General features: G+C 39.5%; 1 protein-coding gene across 9 annotated transcripts; it reads left to right on the forward strand.

The window, feature by feature from the left end:
• Positions 1–1,701: 1,701 nt before the first annotated feature.
• On the forward strand, positions 1,702–21,356 carry LUC7L3 (LUC7 like 3 pre-mRNA splicing factor). Of its 9 annotated transcripts, none has more exons than XM_082492081.1 (12): positions 1,703–1,886; positions 8,421–8,487; positions 9,500–9,539; positions 9,781–9,925; positions 11,201–11,275; positions 11,364–11,468; positions 12,582–12,743; positions 13,232–13,515; positions 14,046–14,206; positions 19,142–19,282; positions 19,388–19,493; positions 19,818–21,356. In XM_082492081.1, the coding sequence occupies exons 1-12, from the start codon at positions 1,788–1,790 to the stop codon at positions 19,864–19,866; spliced, it is 1,434 nt and encodes a 477-aa protein (XP_082348207.1). In that variant the 5' UTR covers positions 1,703–1,787; the 3' UTR covers positions 19,867–21,356. The 9 variants fall into 9 exon arrangements, with proteins under 9 accessions (XP_082348206.1, XP_082348207.1, XP_082348210.1 ...); XM_082492084.1 differs by having other exon boundaries at positions 19,886–21,356; XM_082492082.1 differs by having other exon boundaries at positions 19,908–21,356.
• Positions 21,357–22,595: the final 1,239 nt, after the last annotated feature.

Genomic DNA, 22,595 nt, shown 5'->3' on the forward strand with positions numbered 1-22,595 from the left:
CCCCGCTGGGGAAATGTGCAATGAATGGGCTCCAGTGTACCCATTTGCCTTCTTGATGCAACTGGAGCAACGTTAAGAATGTGGAACACAGACCAGCCCTCCCCCGTTCTCTAAACCTCCCATCCCACCCCCAAAGCCCACACTGCAGGATATTAAGACTGAAAATTCACACAAGTTGTCTTGCACTGATTTCAATTATGCTCTTCTGAGACTTCCAGTGGGTTGTTAAATCATTCTAAAATAGCAAAGCACAGAGGAACGTCGTGGTGCTTTACAGCGCCGGGTGATGGAGGTGTTAACGGACAGAGTTCGGAAAGGAAACCGCAGGTAACACAGGCGCTCGCGTGAAGCCCTCCACGATTCTGAGCAAGGCTGCCACAAATCCTGCCATGGGTTTTACAGGATCGGCACTAATACAGACTTCAAGCTCTTCAGAAAAATATAATTTAATTAAAATTTTAATTACAGTGATTTTGCGCACATGGGATGATAAAAATTGTTTTGAGAAATTGGGAAATAGTTGAAAATTGGTATGTGAAGTTCAGTAAAGATGAGGTACAAAGTCACATCTAGAAAGGAAAAAAAAAAAACAAACCAAAACAAAATGAACAGAAACTGGTTCCGAGATCAAACAGTAAGATTCAGGTTAGATCTGAGGGGCTTTTTTTCCTCCCAATGTATAGGGAGAATTAATAAGGGAATACCCACTGCTGAAGGCCAGTAACTCTGTGTCAGGGATGGACTCAGTGCCTTTGACCCTGCCAGGGAGCAGAGGGGACCATGATAACCCTCGAGCTGCCACCCAGGCCCGTGTCCTCAGCTGCTGGCCAGGAACAAACCCAAACCTCCCTGCCCCGTGCGCCAGGGCCGCATCCCAGCGCCACGACACCCCATGACGCAGCATGGCACCCGGTGTCCCTTGCACCCAGCCATGTGCCCATGGGGTGTTTCTCTGCGGCGTTATTTCCCAGTGAGGGTGGTGTCTCCTCAGCCATCGGGGCCATCACAGAACCATAACAGTTGGAAGAGACCTTTAAGACCATCGAGTCCAACCGTGACCACTGCCAAGTTACCACTAAGCCATGTCCCTCAGCACCACGCCTGCCTGTCTTTTTAACACCTCCAGGGATAGCGACTCAACCACTTCACTGCACAGCCTGTTCCAATGCTTGATAACCCTTTCTATGAAGAATTTTTTCCTAATATCCATCTGAAACCTCCCCTGGTGCAACTTGAGGCCCTTTCCTTTTGTCCTGTTGCCGGTTACTGGGGAGAAGAGACGGACCCCCTTTCAGGTCACTGTAGAGAGCAATAAAGTCTCCCCTCAGCCTCCTTTTCTCCAGACTAAACCACCCCAGTTTCCTCAGCCACTCCTCATAGCACTTGTTCTCCAGACTCCTCACTGGCTCCATTGCCCTTCTCTGGACACGCTCCAGCCCTCAGCGACTCCACACCCGACAACACCCCCAGGCCAGGCCAAAGGAAGGGGATCAGCCCCCTCCCCTGTTTTTCCCCGCTGCCATCTCGACCCGAGAGCCGTCCCGGGCCGCGGGTGGGTGAGGAGCGCGGCGGCGACGGCCACCTCCATCCCCAGCCGCCGGCGGGCCCGGCCCGCGCTCCGCCAGGCCCCACAGGCGGTGAGGAGGCGCGCGGTGCATTGTGGGCAGGGCGAGGAGCCGCGCCGCCATTTTGTCTCTGTCACTCTCAGCGGCGGCGCGGTCTGTCGGGGAGGAGAGGCGGCGGCGGAGCCGGTGTTTGGCGAGGGGGGATTCGGCCAGGAGGACACGATGATATCGGCCGCCCAGCTCCTAGATGAGCTTATGGGCCGGGACAGAAACCTGGCCCCGGATGAGAAGCGCAGCAACGTGCGGTGGGACCATGAGAGCGTAAGCGAAGCGGGGCCGCCTCTCCCCTCCCTCCTTCCTATCGCCCGCGCAGAGCCGGGGTTTGGTCGTAGCGACACGGGCCGCGGGTGTGAGCCTTACAGCTTCCTCCGGCCCGGGGACGGCAGCGGGGGCGGGGGAAAGGGATGAAGTGCCGGCTGTGGGGCGGGGGGGGTGCGGGCCGGGCCCTTGGTGCGGGGCTGCGGGGCTCCTGCATGGCGGCCGCGGGGCGGGCTAGGCCCGGGCCGTTGCGCGGGAACCTCGCTGAGCCTCAAGACGAGGAGGAGGAACCGAATGGCCGGGAGGGAGGAGGATCTCGCCATAGCAAGGCTGTGCGAGAGGGTTTGCGCCGTTGTTTGGGCTGCTGGGGGGGGAGAGGCCTTGTTTTGGGTTTCGGAGCGAGGGGGAGAGGCTGTGTGCGCTGTGGCGTGTTCGCCGCGGTAAACGGGAATAGGGTTTTCTGAGAGGCCTGGTGGTGGCTGAGATCTCTGTGGGGAAAAAGAAAACTAACGCGTTGAGGGGAGGGGGGGATGGGGGGGCGAGGATTGTGGAATTCTGCTTTTCTGAGTAGAAGCCTGTTGGCTTGCGTGAACGGAGGTGAGGCAGATGTTAGTAGTTTAGAAGACGAGTGTCTCTGGGTCTCTTCCTGAGTACGGTATTGGGGAAGGAAACAGGAGGGTACAGACATTCGGACTTGACTATCTGGAGGTTGTAGCACAAGCAAGAACCATAAGACTTTTGAAACTGAGGATTTTGCTAAGAAAAGCTTGATTCCTTCCGTACTTTCTTAGGCAAAGGAGTTCCACAGCTCCTGGGGGGGGGCTAATCGAAACAGTACTATTGTTTAGTAGTACTTACGCATTTTTTGTTAATGTGGTGATTCATTAATTTTCTGCAATAAGTAGTTCAAACAAGACTTTTTATTTTATTATTATTACTACTATTACTTTGGAGTGGGATTTCTCCTCAGATATGGTTCAGCTTTAATGAATGATGACTTTTAGTGATGTCCATCATAGCCATATATAAATAATCGTAGTTATCTGCCAAAAAATCAACGGTAGTTAGAAAGTTCCTAAAGCTCTTTTTTTTGGGAGAGGTGAACACTGCTGAAATACTTTTTTTTTATTTCCTTGTTCATGGTATATTTTTTGTGTTATGGTATATGTTAAAAGAAAGTGTCACAGTTACAATAGTTTATTTATTACATGCGTGACAGTAATTTCTGTGGTTTAAGCTGCAAAAAGCATTTAGCTCTTCCCTGCCCTTAGCATTTTCTTGGGATGTTGTTAAATTGGGAGGAGGGTGAAATGCTTGCTTTTGGCTGTTCTAAATTGCACCTGAATCATAGAGGCGGGAATTTTACGCTTTCAAACAAGAGTATGTCATTTTAAAGATGGCTAGTACATGTTTTAATTTGTCTCAGAATGCATGAGATAAGGACAAATACTTGTTTTGCCTTAGACTGTGCAAGTTCAAGGTACCCTCCCCCAAAAATACTGCTGTATAGGTGAGCTGTGCATGTCAGGAGGAAATTGTGAGTCCAGGAAGATATTGAAGATTTTGTGACCTTCTTAATGTCTAAATGACTCCTTTTATTAAACAAATGTGATTATTCAATTGGGTGTTCAGTTACATATTTTCTTTTGATTCTGAACTCAAAATAAGGAGTTGTTCAGCTTTGGAAGTACGAAGTAAATGGCTTGAGCCGTGTTCATCCAGGTAGAATAGATACAGGGATTATTTTGGTTTGGTGAGAAAGATCCCCCCGCCTTTAATCAAGTTCAGATGATTTTCTTCGTCTTCAAATGAACATATTTTTCAATTTTAGGCTGAAGATATTGACTATAAGCATGGAAATCTATCTCTATGCTGTTGTTCAGTTTTGTTTTTTCAGAAACAGGGCCTTGTCTCTTCTTCCTGGGTCTCCTTAGAAAGTGGAGAGCTGTCCTGTGTCTGAGGCTGGTGGGAAATTTACAGGCTTAGGGTTTAGCCTTTCAGTCGTGCAGGAACTGCTGCTCTTTTGCTCTGCTCCTGCTTTTATTTATGAAGTTTACAGGACCATAATTAAATGCTTCCTCACTGAAAGGAATGTTTTCATAGATTCCTATAGTCAACTGACACGTTAATAAAAAAAAATTTACCACTGTTAAAACATAAAATGTGTTTCAGTTTGACTTCCTCCATCACCGAAAGATTAAATTTGCAGTGCTGACATGTTTTAAAAGACAGGAAATGCAGATAAGGTTCAAATAATAACATTAATTCATCTGCTTGACTCCTGTTTTGCTTTTCAGATGAAATGCATGTGCTAATGTCATTTCTTGTAAAATTAGACATAGATCAACATGTAGCCTTTTGAATTAAAGCATGTTGTACTCATACCAAAGTTTAGGATTTTGTGTCACATATCATCAGTTTTAAATATGGAAGATTATCAAAACAAGCTCAGCTCTGTTTTCTTTATAATTTGTAGATTGCATCTAGGTCGCTATCGAAAACTGTATGGAAGATGCAATGAAATACAAGATAGGAGTAGGTTGTTTTGAAGGTGCAGAAGCGGAGTGTGTGATAGCTGAGCATCTATTTGCAGTTCTAATGAAACATGTTGATCATTTATTGTAAAGCCTTTTGTAGAGCTGAAGTTCTTACTTTAAAACTTTGATGTGATTAAAGCCTTTAATCTTAAAAAATGGAAATCCCAGTTGCTGTGTATTTCAGTATTGCGGCATGTCCTTAGCTGATCAATTCTGGTTTTGGCATAAAGGCTTTCTGTTTTGTATGCAGGAGGAAATTATTAGTATCATATATTTTAGTCTTTCTGTTTACTGTCATATCCGTAGACAAAGTATATTTCTGGAACAGTAACTATTGATTCACGCATTCTTGCTTTAATATGCCACCTATACAAAACCAAGTTCATGTGGAAACGGTGTTTTAGTAAGAGTTTGAAGGCTGTTCTGTAGCACAAGAAAGCCCAGCATTGTCTACCCATGCTTCATATAAGACTTTGAGATTGCAATGGTTCCTTCAAGGTAAATTTGGTGTTTTCAGAAACTGGGGAGCGGTGAAGAGCTATTAGGGACAAATGACTGTGAGCAATTAGGTCTCACAGGAATGCTGTCTCTCAGAAGGTAGGTTTTGCCTTTAAAATATGATTTGATGGTGTTAGCTATTTATGATGTGTTACACTTTTATTTCTTTTAATACCAAAGGCCTTAACTGGTTTGCATCTAGATAGAATCTCGGAACTTAATCCTCTAGGGGGTGAGGACTTATATTGTTTTGGAAGAATATTAGTAATGGCAGATTGTTTGTAAGAGTGGGATTTGGGAGAAGGGCTTATGTTTGGTTTTGGGTGGATGATGGCCATTGCTCATAAAATGTGTAACGCGTATGAACTTTAATGGTTTCAAAGAACTCATCTACATGAAGGAATTTTGTAGTTTTTGGTGTACAAGCCACAACCTGCTGGATTTTATTCTCGGCCTTTTTACTAGGAATTGTCTGCCTAAAGGAATTTGCTTATATAATTGTTTATTAGAGTTATACTGATACTTCTCCATCAGTAAGTAATTCCTTGCAGAAAAGGAACATGTTGGTGTAGAAGTATTAATGTTATAGAGCTGTTGATAGTTTCTTTATATAGGAAAGCTTTGAATTGGTTCACAGACTGTGGAAGAAGTAGCCATTCGTGTTGTAAGCTTAGTCAACTTTGAAGCGAAGGATATGACTTTCCCACCTCCAAGAGATTTCAAAGATTAGTGAATTTGGGATGAAGAAGTGGCAAGTTCCAAGTGTCTATCTGTATTTGTCCTAGTGTCTTACCGAAACGACAGACCCTAAGGGCTTTGAGACACAAGCAGTGGCTATTCCTGCTGCAGTAGTTTGACAGTAGCATCCCTCTCTGTTCTGTCTTCTTGGTAGCAGTGTCATCACAATAATTTGGCAAAAAGGAGTAAGTGCTTGTACCTGTACAGGTAAATATCCTGTTGCTCTGTTTCTGCCAATATGGAATGTATTTCCATATTACTTCCGATGTGTGCTAAGTGCAGCACTCTGATAAGCAGTGGATGAGTAATGCCATTTGAAGCATATCACCTCTGTTTCTGTCCTTTAATGGCTCTGTGGTGCTTCAGCCATTTCTCGTCCCTTTCTATTCTTACTCATCATTGATTACTTAAGACCAACTGTAAGTGCAGCTGACTAGCATTTACAGCCTATCAAGGCAGATGTACCACACGGTGACACTAAGCCAGAATGCTAACTTTCAAAATAGCTGCAGGATTGTCTCAAGTAATGCTTTTCTGTTGAAGCAAAATCCATTGGAAGAGCATAATGAAATAGGTATGAATGAGGGAGAAAATTGCTGCAGACACACGAGTCTGAACCACTCTAATGCAAGTATTCCTCTGCAGGCTGCCACTTAGGAGAGAATGTAAAGGAATTCACTCGGTACCACAGCATCCAAAGCTAGTTAGGAGAAAGTTAATGCAGTGTTTCAATGTGTGTGGGTTTTGTTGTTGTTGTTGGCGTTTTTTACTGTATAAATAATTAATGGAATGTGTGGCTCGTGTGTAAGCTGCATATTTTAGTATTGGTCACTACATTTTTTGGCTGTAACCATCAGCTCATAAGAGGAGGCCTTTCCGAGCAGTGCTGCTTCATGAAGCTGTGGAAGCTCCGTCCCTGGAGGTGTTCAAGGCCAGGCTGGACAGGACATTGAGCAACCTGGTCAGGTGGGAGGTGTCCCTGCCCATGGCAGGGGCGTTGGAACTAGATGATCTTTAAGGTCCCCTCCAACACAAACCATTTTTATGATTCTGTGATAAAATAATTATTTCTGGTGTTGGGTTTTTTTTTGTTTGTTTGCCTGTTTGTTTTTTTTTTTTGTTTGCTTGTTTGTTTTTGTTTTTCTTCATTCTACTTCTGCCTCTTGTAACTTCTCCATTGCTTCTTTTGTTGCTACTTGTTTCAAAATTGTTACAGGCCAGTTTGCATATTTTTTTGGCTCATAGAAGATGATGTACAACTCTTTTTTAACAGCATAATACAGTCAGACCATTACTATTGTGCTCTCTATGTCTTAGGGAATTGTCTCATCTGTCCCTGAAATTTTTTTTTGGAAGTGCCTTTTCACTGACCCTAATACTTGGATGTGAGGATGAGAAAATGCAGGAGAAAGCGAATGTAGAGAGAAATTGTATTTCTATTGACTGATACAGGAGTTCATCCCAGAAACTGCTCCCTTGAAACAACTTGATATTAAAACAAGGGATATTGTGACTTTCAGAGAAGATAGCAGATTCTGAAACCAAATTTTGTCCAGTAACTTTCTCCTTGCTTCCTGAAAAGGGAAGCCCATAGTTTTATATAAGAGTGTTAGAACTTGGTTGTAATACACAGTAATAATTAGTAGATTTGCCAAATATTAGAAATTGGTGTAACAGAAAAGAGACGTTAGAAGAATGTCCAGGCTAGTTTTGCATTGACAATTAATGGCAGTCACATCCAGGGGAATGGTCTATTGAAGAAGCAATTATTTAAGGTTGCTTATGAAGTTAGGGGTGAAAGTATTTCTGATTCTATGTTTTTGGCTGTTCTGATAGACAGGTGATATCACCTGAGTACAAACTTGAAGAACTGACCAACATGCCTGGCTAAGCCCATGCTCATGGGTGAGGGTGAATAATCTTTTTAACAAAAGATGGGTTTATCCCATCATATGTTAAGTATTTACTGGCTAGACTAACAAGCTGGGTTTTTTCTAACTTCCTGGTGGTATTTTTCTGTTATCAGAAAGAACCTGACTTGCTAATGTAAAAATAGGCTATGTAGAAACAAAAGAAACCATTTTTTAATTGGCACGAAACCAGGTTAAAATGAACATCTTCTATGTCTGCCTTAAGAGGTATCTGCACATCATTCTTAAAGTAGGGATTTTTAAAAGCATTGGAATGAGGAAGCTTTTAGATAGTTATCATGTGTTCTTAAGTCTTTTAATTGACATCAGAATCCTTGAGGCAGCGCCTTATGTTTGAATGCTGATGGCTCCTGTTCTCCAAGCCATTGAAGAAATGGAGACCGCACACAAAGTCTGTGTTACAAACAAGCTGAAGAGGAACTTGCTTTTATGCTTCCATGGAGCATTCCCCTTGTAGGTTTTCACAGTTAAGGAATTTCACAGAAACTTTTTTCATGGTCCAGTCTGATTTGATTCCTTCAGAAATATCAAATACTATATTATATTTACAAATAGGTGACACTTTCCTGTAATCTTAAATATTTACCAGTAAAACTAAGAAATACTATTGCAATGGAAAGTAAGATTTTTTTGGTGTTTTGTCAAAAGATGCACCTTGTAGCCCTTGCTGCTACTGAGTAACACAAAGGTAGAGGGTGTATGTGTGTGTTTCAGAAAATTTGCAGTGTACAAATGGATTTTTATGCTGTATTTTAGAAAATAGAAGTGATTACCTAAATACGCCAATTCATGAGGAAAAAAATGATGCCTGTTTCTTTCTTTTCCTCTGTCAGGTTTGTAAATACTACCTTTGTGGCTTTTGCCCAGCTGAATTATTTACAAATACCCGTTCTGATTTAGGTAAGTCTATAAGTATTTTCGTTTTTATTCACTTATGTGTAATTACAATTAAACTTTTGTTTTCAAACTACATTTTTATTGTTTAATGCTCTGTCAAAACCCTCTGAAAATAGGCTTCTTTTTTATAGGATTGCTAACGATATATTAAGAGCAATGTTTATTCCAGATCCCACTTCCTCCAAGTGAAAAGACTTTATTTTTTATTTGTTTTTCTTACAGCGTAAGCTAAATTATTGGGTGTGGGGTGGTTTTCTCCTCCTGAAGTGTTGGCTTCTAGTTTGATTTATTCTACCTGGGCAGGGTTTTAACTTACTTTTGTGTGAGTATACGTTTTTGAGCTTCTTTACTTTAGAGACTCATTTACTGTAATAGTTGTTACTAAAGGCTGTCTCCACATTACTAGTAGCATTCAAGCAATGGTGTGTGGACAACGTGTAGTTTGGAGACAGTAAGTAGCAAAAACAGGCTTCTTGGTTTAGGATTAATTTTGAATTCCATTGGAGAGTTTGATAGGCTGGGGAAGGTGTGGAATTCTAACTTGACTACCTTCATGAACTCAGGCTACATTCCCCCTAATTTTACTGTGAAGATCGACATTTTAAGTAGCCAGTTTTTTATTACAAAGAACCCTGTCTGGAGCTTAGAAGGTGCTGCTTGGTGAAATTACCCTTTATATGTCATTTTACTTTTTTTTTAAGGCCCCAGATGTTTAAGGTATTATTTTGTTTGTGCACTTTTACCGATGAGAACTTGATCTGGAAAGTCTATTTTATATGAAGACCTTGTATGTCATTCAGAATCTCCTTTGGTTTTATAATTGCTAAACCATGTTGGCATTCTTCTTCTTTAATGTGTCTTTCAAATGCCAAGCAAAAGAAGCAGAAAGGCAGGCATAAAAGTCCCTGGGAAGTGTTTATAGCTCTGTTCTATCATGGTGCATAAACAAATGCTGATGGAGTGTGAATACAGCTTTCTAGAATGAAAGCTTAAACATTTTGTGTGGTCTCTTTAGGTCCTTGTGAAAAAATTCATGATGAAAATCTGCGTAAACAGTAAGTATGTTGGTTGATATGTTAATGCAAATGGTGTTACTAGCATGCTTGAAATTTTTTAAAAGCAACCCAACCATGAGAAACTAATTGCTTTTTGATTTATGTAAACATTTATTTAAATGTATAATATTCTCTTACCTTGAGCAAGAATTTATAACATTGCAGGTTTTGTTACTTGTTATTTCGTTATTTCATATATTATGGAGTGATGTGAGCTTTCATTTTTAAAATATTTTACCAGGTACGAGAAGAGCTCTCGTTTTATGAAAGTGGGCTATGAAAGAGATTTCCTACGCTATTTACAAAGCTTACTTGCAGAGGTAGAACGCAGGATTCGAAGAGGCCATGCTCGTTTGGCACTGTCACAGAATCAGCAGTCTTCTGGGGTGAGTCTGGAAGAATCACTGAGGCAATTTTTCCTCTAGATAGCGTCTTAATATTCTCTTTACCTTGTCTCTTCGAGTAAAGTATATTGTCTCCCAGAAGACTCCTATTAGTCTCTTCATCTGTTAGCCAGCAGTTTGCATCTAGCCCTGATGGACAAGTCAAGTGGCTCCACAGTCAAAGAGTCCTTCTCTGTTCTCCTTGTCTCTGTCTGCTCAGTATCAGTATCTGTTCTCTGCCCTGGAACATTAGTCCTGTCAAGTGTTGGATTTACCCTGTTAACCTCAGTTTACTTTCTTTCCCTGAGTTGTGTATTCCTCTTTCCCTCCACTGGGAAGCTATATCATGGTGATGTTAATGAAGTAGGCAATTGCTGGGTCTTTCAGTAGCTGATGGAGTGAAACCCCCTTGTCAGATGCCACACTTAGACAGTAGCCTCTTTCCGCTCCAGCACCACCATTGGCAGGCAATGATGGAATCACAAAAGTTTGAGAAAGAAACACTTCTGTGCAACTTTTCTCAGTTCCAAGCTGCATACTAGACAGCTGTTAATGAAAAGCTTAAACTGACTGGGACAAAATTTTATGTGTTTACTCTGCTTGCTTTTTTATCCCCCAGTTGATTTGGAGCAGTGACTGTGGCCTGTGCTTTGAGAATTCCCTGACTGCTAGGGTAGCTTTGCTTCTTTTTCCTGCCCCAAGTAATTGTTCTGTGCAAAGTCCAGTTGCTGCAGAAGGAGCTCTAGACAGTATCTTCAGTCAAGAGAGTTTATTGGCTGTGGAGTAGAGCAAAGGTTGTGGGGCAAGCAGGTGTAAGTGTATTCTGGCAGCTTACAGAGAGGACATTGCTAACAAGTACATTTTGGATGAAGTGAGATTCTTGCATTTATGCTCAGAAGTTAAATTTCAGAGCCCGCAGAAATTCTGAGTTGTACTTGAATGTCTGCAAGGATACGTAATAGCTGCTTGGCAGTTTCAGGGTTTAAACTGAGGCCTTTGAATTCAGATGTCTTACCTTTTATGGGCAGGGCCTTGAACGTTTTTGTTGATTTAGGAGGAATTAGCATAACTAGAACCAGCTTCATAGAGTGAGAGGTGGAGTAAGCTGTGTTGAAGAGTGTTTTATGTTAGACTAGACTATTATTCGTAGGTCCTCATGGGAGAAGAGGCAAGGAAGTATCCTGGAGTATCTCTGGAATATGACAAGACATACATTCGCATGTTTTAAAGCTATTTTAACTAACTAAAAAAAAAAGACACACTTGTACTGTTTGGCAGGGAGCGGGACCTACTGGAAAAAATGAAGAGAAGATTCAGGTGTTAACTGACAAAATTGATGTACTTCTACAACAGGTGAGTAGTTGTTATCCCCTGTAACAGAGATCTCTTGCTTTTGCTACTTGATTAGAATTTAAGTTGAACTTTTTTTGTTGTCCTTTAGATTGAAGAACTAGGTTCAGAAGGGAAGGTGGAAGAGGCACAAGGAATGATGAAACTTGTTGAACAGTTAAAGGAAGAGAGAGAATTGCTGAGGTCTACGACTTCGGTAAGTAATGTATTTGTAGTTCTGTCAGACTTAATTCAAAATTTGGTGCAGTAGTACGTTGTTAATAACTTTGTCCTTACACTGAAGGGATGCAAGTTCTGTGCAGAATTTATTAGGTAATAACATGACATTTAATATGTTAATCCAGTGTGTTGATTCAGCGTGCTACCTTGAGAACAGGTTTCAGGCACGCAAATTATGACATTATGTATGCAGCAGTCCTGCAGGTGAGCTTGCATCCTACTGTAGTTCAGGTGTCCGTTAAACTTTACTGTGTAGCCTGCGCAATATTATTTCACTGAATTACCAATCTGACTGTGTTACAAAAAGCCCTTGTGTTAGGGCTGTGACTAGAGACAGGCTTCTGTCTGACTTGGAGACCTACAGAAGCCAAAGGTAAAGAGTTCAGTAGTAAGTTCCTGTCAACAAAAAGGAGCTTATGCTTAAATGTTATATTTTGGTGTTTAACGATATGCTCAAATTGTGATTCCCGTTTCATTTTTGAAATGTTCTTAAATATTGCAGGCAATAGTGTTTGCCTCCATATTATATGATTCATGAGCATTGCACAGCAATAATTACTTGGTTTTATGTTGAAATTCCAGTGTATGTCTCTCATGTCTGTTGAAACAGTGAATTCATTTCACCACCATCCTTTTAAATAGAAGCTCAGCATTTGTCTTTATATTTCTTTATGGGATATTCTAGCCTTTACATTCCTTGAGACATATCGAATGGTTATTCTGCAGCTCCAGTTGATGCCAAAGAAATCGTCTTAAGAGAAAACTGACTTTAGTTTTCCTTAATCCCGAGGTTGCAAGGAAAATGCAGATATGGCTATATACATAATTAATCCTTTGCAGTAAGGAATAATGTTTGTTGTGTGTGTTTTCTAATTGACTCTTTCCATGTGGCTTACGTGGAATGGGCGTATGTAGCGTATTTTTGCCCTGTTCATTCAAGTAGGTGCAGTGCTCTGAGGACAAAGCATGCAGTTATGATTTTCAGCTTTCACTAGTGCCTAGGATTTGACAACAGTAACAATAAAGTTCTAAACGTCTTCACTGGCTTTTGGCTAAAACTTTTGCTTTATCAAATATTTTTCTTTTGCAGACAATTGAGAGCTTTGCGGCCCAAGAAAAGCAAATGGAAGTTTGTGAAGTTTGCGGAGCCTTTTTAATTGTAGGAGATGCACAGTCCAGGGTAGATGACCACTTGATGGGAAAGCAGCACATGGGTTATGCCAAAATAAAAGCTACTGTAGAAGACTTAAAAGTAAGCATCTCTTCAGTTACTGAATGTAAAAAATTGCTTAGAGGCTTCCTATAGTAAACAAAGGCTGTCCAGTGGACTTTCTCAAGTTGGTGAAATACTCCAAAGATGGTAAAAAAAAAAAAATAAATAATGTAATCTCACTGCACATTTAGCATTGTGCTTGCGCTGACATTCTTTGTCGTATGTGATTACACTAGATATAAGCAAAGATGTAAAGTCAGGTGGGAATTTTTTGTGGCCTTTGTAAAGAATTGTCGCATGGCCTCTGTTCTTGCAAGAATGACAAGCAAAAAAGTTCTGCAAGACAAAGGATTTCTGTTTCAGGGATTTTAGAAAGTGCTTCTATGTAGGCTGTTCTTTGTTTGGAAAAAAAGCCCTCAAGTATTTTAAAAGCTTAAGCTTCTACATCCTCAGAATGTATAAACTGTGTGAATTTGAATAATTTATCTTGAGTAGTCTTCATTTCTTTCTGTGAACTTTCTTTTAAGGAAAAGTTACGAAAAAGAACAGAAGAACCTGACCGTGATGACAGGTTAAAAAAAGAGAAACAAGAACGAGAAGAGAGAGAGAAAGAGAGGGAACGGGAAAGAGAAGAGCGGGAAAGGAAGAGACGACGTGAAGAAGAAGAAAAGGAAAAAGAGAGGGCTCGTGATAGAGAGAGACGTAAAAGGAGTCGTTCACGGAGTAGACATTCAAGCAGAACATCTGACAGAAGATGCAGCCGTTCACGAGACCACAAAAGATCAAGAAGCAGAGAAAGAAGGCGAAGCAGGTACGTGTGTGCGTGTGTAAGTATTTTCATGCTGCTTGTCAAAATATAAAAAATCTTGTCGGGACTTGATCTGTCAGCTTGGGTTACATCACTGATTTGTTAGCTTCACTGTTCCTATCTCCAAGTGAAGACATACTTTACTGCTTCTAAAGCTAAGCAAGTGTTGCTGCATGTTCACCGTCTTCTCTCCATTTTTGGAAGTAGATGACTCCATTGTGGTGGAAGTGGTCTTATGAGGGAGCTTTGAGTAGACAGATGCTCCCAAAGAACAGGCTCTTGTTTTGTTTTTTCCTTAAGTTGGTCTTTAATTCATAGTAGTGGATATTTTTAAGTTGTGTGGTTGAATGTTTGAGTAAATGAAGAAGGCAATATGAAGCCAGGTCTTATGTCCTAAGAAATATTTATATACAGTATGCTAAGGCTTTTTTTAAATACTTATTTTCTGCAAAAAATCAATGTGCTACTGGTTTACTGTTGTATCTCCTGAGTTAGCTGACGTTTGCTGTTTGAAATTTTCTCTCAATGTTAAGGAGTCGTGATCGAAGAAGAAGCAGAAGTCATGATAGATCAGAAAGAAAACATAGGTCTCGTAGTAGGGACAGGAGACGATCAAAAAGCCGGGATCGGAAATCCTACAAGCACAGAAGCAAAAGCAGAGAGAGAGAACAAGACAGGAAGTCAAAAGAAAAAGGTATGTTTGTGTGAAGACTGAGTTCGTATCAAGTTCTGAAACTAATCTTCCCCTAAAGCCTCAGAAATTTGTAGTCTTTCAGTGAGTGACTGAAAGTTGTTCCTAGCATCAAATCAGATCTGGTTTTATACTCTGTATATGCTGCCATTAACCAATTTGAAGCATTTTGTTTGTTCCAGTTATTGTTAATGCACGTGCATGCACACGTACACCCCAGTGTCCACCTCTTACAGTAGTTACTAAAAGCTTACCACTTTGTCTGCAAATTAAGCGTGCAAGGATTTTGATGTATTTTAAGATGTGTTTACTATTTACCTTTAGAAAAACATAAGCCTGTAATCAGATTTTCATAAGAGTGAATATCTTCTATTCCTACTGTTAGCAAGTATTGCTGTAATTACTCTTTGCTGGTATGAGTTTTGTAGGAGATTGGTAGCTGTTTTTTCCCCGTACAATCTATTACTTCTGTACGCTATCATATCTCCTTTAACAGCACTTTTTTCCTTTAACAGCACTTTTAATTTTTTTTCTAATCTATGAATGCAGTCCAAGATAAATCTTGCAGAATTTCTGTAATGCTCTAAACTACAATTTCATGCCCTCTTGCCAATCTCCTGCTCTTCCCCACATCCTTCCCCTTGTTGATTTTTGTTTTGCTTTATTTTTCCAAATGAAGTGAGATTTGCTCTGTCAGTTTTAGTCCTTGGAACACTTCTATACAGTACATGCCACGTACAACAGCATTGGTGGTGATTCACTGCTTCATCAAGGCTGGTGTTCAGCTTCACCTTTAAGTAGGGTTAAAAAGAGCTACAAAGAGAATACTACAGATTTGAAAAGATACTAATTCACTGTTATTGCTAAATTTCCCCCTTTAAAAGTCTTTTGAAACTTCTGGAGGAGTGTAATACTGACTTCTGGCTTAAACTACTGGCTCTGGTGGGGTGCTGACTAATGTCCAGTCTGAAACAGCCACCCCACTTCCTTATTAGAGCTGACCATCAGTAATGGGTGAAACAATTCGGTAATGTTTCTAAGGTACTTTTGAGGTTCTCTGGAATGAAAGGTGCTATGTGCATGTTTCTGGATTGCATAGGCCTGTTAGTCCTACCTTTACTTTTCCATATTTATTCAGTGGATTAGTTCCAAAAATGATGGTAATGCTTCGTGTATATTTCTTGCCTGACTTCCCTTGACTGTTCTAATTTTTCTGGTTTATACTACGGTGCATCTTTAGTATTGATTCTTCTCTCATTTTGCTTTGCCCTTTATAAGCAAGTGGTTTTTTGCTGCTTGCTCATTGGCAGTGGAACTGATACATAGTGTTTCAACTCAGATCCAGTATTTTAGCCTCTATCTGTCCATTTGTTACTTTATTCCTACCTGATACTGTGCCTTTTTTGCCTATTTTATGAACAGATTTCTGGTACTTAGTTAAGAATGTCCTATCCAGTATTCTGTGTGTATCTAGGCATATAAATAACTGTGTTCTTATTTATTCAGATTTGGTCTGTTTCTGAGTTTAATGGCTTCTCAGTTCTTTCCTTAATCCTTCTGTAAACAGAGGAGCTAGTGAACTTTCTTCAGCATCTCAGTACTTTCAGTTTTAACTTGCTGATTTCTCTGCTGGCCGTTTATTTGCTGCTTGCTACTTTCTTCCTCCAGAAATAAGAACAGTGAGGTGATGCTATGAGCTGTGATGAAAATTCCACCTGGGAAAATAGTACTTTTTTTGACTGGGTAATCACAACATTTGTGGAAACACAAATAGGCCTTGGAGCAGGACTGTAATGCTGAAGAAGTTTCTGTTTTTTCCCTTTGTTGGGAAAATCTTTAATAAAAAAAGAGGGGGAAGAAAACCCTAAACTAATAGTATTCAACAAGTAAGCATTGAATTTCTATGATGAAGCTGTAAATACTGTTGCATCCTCACATTTGCAATGTGGCATTGTAGGTATTTAGTTAAGCAGAAAGCTTTAGAGCTTCATATATCTGAAGCGTGTGGCTGGCTACCTGGCTAATGTGGAAGTTAAGTCTTAACTTATTACATTTATTGCTCCATTGGGAATATTGGCTTCAGAATCTAATTGTCTTTATATCCACCATTGATCTGCAATTATAAAAGTAAGCAGCAAAGACCTGGCTGTAACTACTCATGGTAGTGCCTTTCATCTTGAAATCTCAAACTGCTTTATAAACATGAATTTAGCAGGAAAAAAAGCAAGGCACAGTTGCCTAAGTTGTGCCTAGCGTTACACATTAAATTAGTGCCATACTTTTATATTCAGAAGTCCTGGCTTCTTGTTCACTAAAATACTGTGGAATACAGCGGCCTTTAAGATTGTAAGAAAAACATGTATGTAAAAATGGAGACACTTAATTTCTGACTCCAGTTTCAGGAACAGGGGTACATTTGCTAAAGGAGAAATCCTGCCAGCCCTAAACATCAGCTGATCCTTAGCTTAACGTAAACCAGCAGAAGGCAACTACTGTTCAACTTCAGAGTAGGTGACATAAATAGGTTTTTTTTTAAGAAGAGGAGAATGTGTTCTGCAAGTACCTTCGTTTTATGAAGGGTTAATACTGGAACATGCCTCCAGACCACTTTAACTTGGCTCTTTACCTTCCTTAATCTGGATTCATATATTTATATAAAAATAATAATATTTGCGATTGTTTTTTCATGTTAGTGATTAAACCTCAGCAAATACTGTCAGAACACCCAAGCCCTCAGTAATACTGGATATTGTTTGACTGATTTTTGCGTTCTCTGAACAGTAAAACCGTTCACATTACCTCGGTAAGAATTCTCACAAAATACATCTTAGTTGCCCACACGAACTCAATCAGAAAAATGTGCATGTGTTGAATCAGGAAGCAAAGTGAATATTATGTGATTATACCTAATAGATCACAGCTGAAATAATATACACAGTTTCAACAGCAAACTAATTGTATGTGCTTTTAAAGAAAGAAATCTTACTGATGGAAAATGCAGTGGAGGAACTTAACTGCTTGCAGATAGTCCAGGAGTTGAAAGAAGTTCAGTTATTGGACTATTTGTTGAATACGCTTTCTCAGTTCTGCTTGGCAAGCTGGAGGTTTGCTATGGTAAACCTATTTTATTATTAAAGTTTTTAGAAGAGTTTCATCTTTCATACCACAGTTTAATAGTAGTTTTTTAACCTTAAACAAAACTATCCTTCCTGACCAAATTCAAGAAACAAACAAGACAGAACAAAACCCTGCACACTGCACATCCATAGGGCTATTAAGATCTACCATATCTACATAGGACAGAAGATAAGATTATTGGACTGACTACTAGTCCTCTGCGGGAAACAAGACTACTATTCCTCAGTGGATCTACGTGTGCATCGGAGATACCTATAAGACACAAAAAGAAGACTTTTTAACAAGGTTAGTTAGAGTGCAATCTACCTGCGGAGTTGCAAAACCGAGGGCAGACAGATACAAAATTATTAGTTCTTCAGTTAGCTTTTTGACATCGCTGGGTGCTTTGTCCAAGCACCGTGCACTGGATGTGCTGCTTCAGATGAAACCTCGGTAGCAGTGTTCATTAGGCAGTTGCCCTCATTTCTGTGCGGGGGCTTTACCCCTCCCTTTTGTGGTCTGTTTTAAAGCAAAGAAGTTGGGAATGTTGCTTATCTTTTAAAGCTTAATTTCTGCTTTGTCTTCTGGAATATGAAAGTGTGTTATGCCAGTCTAGGTGATAACATTATTTAAAATAGCTTTTTCAGAGTGTTCGATCTGTGTGCTCCTGTGTTGGGGATATATATATATATATATTTATATTATTCTAATTGCCCGGATAGCAGGGAATAATCAGGAAAAAGAGCATGAATGTTGTTCTGTATGATGACATCCGAGAGGTTGGTTTCTCAGATTTTTATTTTTTTTTCTCTCCAAAGTGTCTTTACTGATCAAAGGTTGAATATTATGGTGTGAAATAATACAGAAAGAATTGATATTTTTATTAAATTTGCAAATACTGAAGTTACGAATGAGGCATGCATCTCTAATACTGAATGTTTTTCATCCCATGGAAATATTTTTTCTTCTGGCTTCCTTCCTTCTTTGAAGATATTGAGGAAAAGATAAGTTTTTCAGCAGTGTAGCAAACTCTTCAGTCAGCTTGTGGGGTCCTTCCTATCTTGCTGTTCCTTTGCCTTTGTAAAACAGTGCTTTTTATGTATCTTCCAGACTGCCTCCCCAAGCCTTTTTAATGCGTGGATTATAACTGCCTGCCATTTTTTATAAAATTGAGAATTAATAATGCTCACAAGCGTGTGGCTTCTGTGACATACTATACGATAAAGTTAATTTTGATTGTCACTGTGATCCCCACCTTCAAAGCCAGCAGTGCTTAATATTGTTTGTTTCCCCAAGTGTTGAATTGTTTGGGGTTCTAGTTTCTTAAATTAACAAGTATTGATATATTTGATATTGCACTGATGCATTGTCCCATCACTCTTTCTCATTCTCTTTTCAAGAGCCATATATAATGAGAATTGTAAACCAAAGAAGGCTGTACACATCATAAATTAAAACTTGGGGACAAAGAGAGTCCCACAATAAGTAAGGAAGCCATGCACCATAATTACACATTTGCTTAACTTCTCGACTGCCTCTCTACCCCCAATTTGTGTATTTCAAGTGACAGCTGAGTAGCTGCCTCTGTTAGGAAGTCTGTCCTTTCTCCTCTTTTCCCCACCCTGTACTATCCCCTTTGACCTTTTTTTGTACCCTCTCCATTCCAGCATGGTAGTCCGAAGCCTATTTCTGTAACTTTTTAAGTATTACTGTTAACTGCTATAGAAAGTAATTGTCCCATTATGTATGCAATATATATCTCACATATGCAATGTTTGTTTTTACTTTGAAATCCATGGTCAATGTCTTCTTTCATGGCAGAAAAGAGGGGATCTGATGATAAAAAAAGTAGTATGAAGTCCAGTAGTCGAGAAAAACAGAGTGAAGACACAAATACAGACTCGAAGGAGAGTGATACTAAGAATGAGGTCAATGGGACCAGTGAAGACATTAAATCTGAAGGTGACACTCAGTCCAATTAAAACTGATCTGATATGACCTCAGATCAGACAGAGGTAAGTGCATTATTTCAAACTTTGATTAGGGCTTTTTGTTACTGTTTAACAGTGCAGCGTAAGTATGCACAGATGAAGATGGAACTAAGCCAAGTAAGAAGACATACTAAAGCACCTTCTGAAGGAAAAGACAGTGTAGTCCTGCAAAACATTTTGAGGTACATTGTTTTGTCTCAGCTATTTTGTAGCAGACTCGTGCCCCCATTAGTGTGCCTCTTTGGGACATATTTGTAATATAGCCACCATAGAAAAATTAATTATCCTTTTTTATTTTTAGGGATTTTGTTATCGTTTTTTAAAAAAAGTTGAACTGTTTTTGTATTTAAGTCCATATTGTGTTGGTACATCAGCAGAAACTTTTGCTTTAATACTTAATATTTGAGGCACATGTTGGACTACTTTGTTTTCATATAAACTGCTAGTATTTCTTTGTCAAGGATGTTTCTAGTTTTTTTGCTTTATTGCCTTGCATTCTAATGCAGTTTGTTCTGTAACTCGAGAGCCAGTAGCATTGGATTGATGGAAGTGTAGGGTTTATGAATTATTGCAGCTGACTACCATACCTCACACAGCGTTGGTGTTGTGAGCGGCCCATGAAAAGCCAAATTAAAAATCAAGGATTCAGTCAAACTAAGCAGGTACTCATGCCAGGTACTCCTTTCTCTACCCACATCCATGTTTGAATGCTGTTGCCTGTAATCTTTAAGCTTACTGTTGTGTTTTTGATTTTCAAGATAGTGAAAAGGACTTTTTGTGTATTGTGTGAATACTGTTAATCTGATGTTAACAGAATGGAATTTTCTTTCAACTGTATGTAGGGATGCAGTGCTGCCCAGAATTAGATATCTTTAAAGAGTTTAAAATGCAATAAACACTACATAATAATCGCCTTGTTACTTTCAATGCAATTCAAGTCTTTAAGAGGTATGTGTTTAATATTTCCTACTGTGTAGGAGAATTTGCAGTCAGCCATAGTACAGAGAAGTGGAATGGCTGATAACAGACTTATAAGGCAAATGTAAATACAAAGACATGCCACCAAATGATTACAGTGTTCATGGCAAGAGTGCATACTGAAAAACTGTTTGTTGGAAATGAAGGAGCTAAACAATAGGAAATACAGATACTGTTTAAAGGAAAACTTGGAAGTTTTTTCCCCACTCTTGACATAGCTTTCTTACTCTGACAGAAGGTCTTTAGTTGTATACCTGAAATAAGGAACTAACAATGGAGAGTGCAGCTGATAAATGAGCTTCTTGCAACATAAATTGTTACTGTAGTTGCATTATTTGTGCTAGGAACTTTTAAACACTTAATGTCGATTATTAAACCATTAATACTACAATATTGCTTCTAAAGCCAGTCATGTTCAATGTTGACATTTTTGTAGAGTTAAGATGACAGCTAACAACTGGGCCAATATATAGGAATGGTAAACTAAGTGCTCTTAATGCTGTCTAATTGTCTGTTTTCCCAAAATTTTGCATTATAGGACTACTACATGAAGAGTCTGCGAAGACAGCGGAAGACAGCTTAAACTGAAGATCTGCTTTAAAATGAGGTGAAAGAAAGCTGTAGTGGCGTAGAAAAATATAAAGTTGAGTTAGAATTTTTTTTTTTATAAAATTTAATTCAGGACTGGTGTTTCCTCCCAGAGTTCAGAAAGATGTGTTGATAATAGCACATATGCTACTGAGAATATAAGTCCTGTATCCTTTTTTTTCTTTAAGACTTTTTAAGATAAGAAACCAACATAACCTGAACACATGGCTTGCTCAGTGTTTAATTGCAAGTTTTCATTCTTGGACTTTAAAACACAAGAATAAATGTTTAGTATTTGTGTGAATCGAACTAAAATGAATCCCATTTTTACAACTAAGCTATTCCTAGCTTCTTGATATACGAGAAATGGAAATAAAGTATCTTTGACTTTCTGTTACAAATTTGATTGTCTCTGTCATTGAACGTTTAATATTAAGTAAGTTTCTTTCCTAATAAATCTACTCATGTCTTCAAGCTTAGTCCATGAATTTGGATGCTTAGTTATTCTGTGGTGTTTGTGGGTTTGGTTTTTTTTGGTGCCATCAGCTAGTATTTCATTTCACGCTTACTTTTTCAGCAGTTAGTTGGCTGTTGGGTTCTGTGACCTCTAAAAAGTGTGGCTTAGGCTGCAGTTGGTTAAGAAATTACAGAAATCTCACAATAAAAATGTAGGCCTTCAGCCTTTATAAAGCAGTTAGGCGTTTACAGCATTGTCATAAAGATGCCACTGCTGAGATTGGCCATCAGACTGCCTTTATATTTCCATTGTAGTATCAATTTGGAATATTAACTGTATGCTGTTTGTGAGCATGCACAGTCTGCATGTTACAAGAGATAAAAGGGAAAAAAGACATCCCTTACGCTTTCTTGTGAAGCTGTAGTGCAAGCTAGCGTAGTTCTTGTTGGGAAAGAACTGTAATGTGTACTAGTCAGCAGCAGGGACAGTAAAGTGCACTTCAGTGCTGTGTCTGTAAGGCATTGAATTCACTTTTTTTTAGAAGAAGCATTATCCTTCATATTAGTATTCAGAACTTGACTATACATGTCACTGAAGCCATACACGGACAAAGCACTATTGTTAACGTGCTTGTTGTAATGTTGGCATGCCTTGTGTCATCTGCTTGTGGAAGTGCACTTGTGAAAGGACCTGTGTGTTGGTGCCGCTGGTGAAATGCGTGCTGTTTGTTTGAGGAGCAATACCCCATGCAGACAGTCATGTTACCTTTTTATCTTTCTAAAGCAGACACCCATATGGGGGCACAGGGGACTGAGACTAGGTAGTGTTTTGTTTTGGTTTTTTTTTTTAAATGCAACAAAAATTAATGCAAGTGGGAGCAACTAAAATTATAACTAAGTTCTAATTACAGACATTGCATAGACACCTATTCCTTTTGAAACTTGTGTAAGAGACATGATTCAGCTACTGCCTGAATGTGTTACTTCTTGCACTGCCTAAATGTTTGTATTGCACGTCCCATCGCACACTTTTGTTAAAGGACTAGCATTTTCCCTTCCTTATTTTGCACAGGTATAAATGATATAAGGAGGTAACTTGTAGTAAATTGGGCTGAGATTCAGATTCTGCCATGTCTGATAGTGGAGTCTTTCTCTAGTGCATTGAAGATGAAGGGAAAATTCTGTCTTGGAGCACAGAAAACATGGTGCCTTTCTAGAAACTACCTTCAGATTTGACTGTAACGAGCGTCTCAATAACAGAT

The sequence above is a fragment of the Vanellus vanellus genome (assembly GCF_965231255.1).
Source record: "Vanellus vanellus genome assembly, chromosome: 17".
In the NCBI taxonomy this organism is placed as follows: Eukaryota; Metazoa; Chordata; class Aves; order Charadriiformes; family Charadriidae; genus Vanellus; species Vanellus vanellus.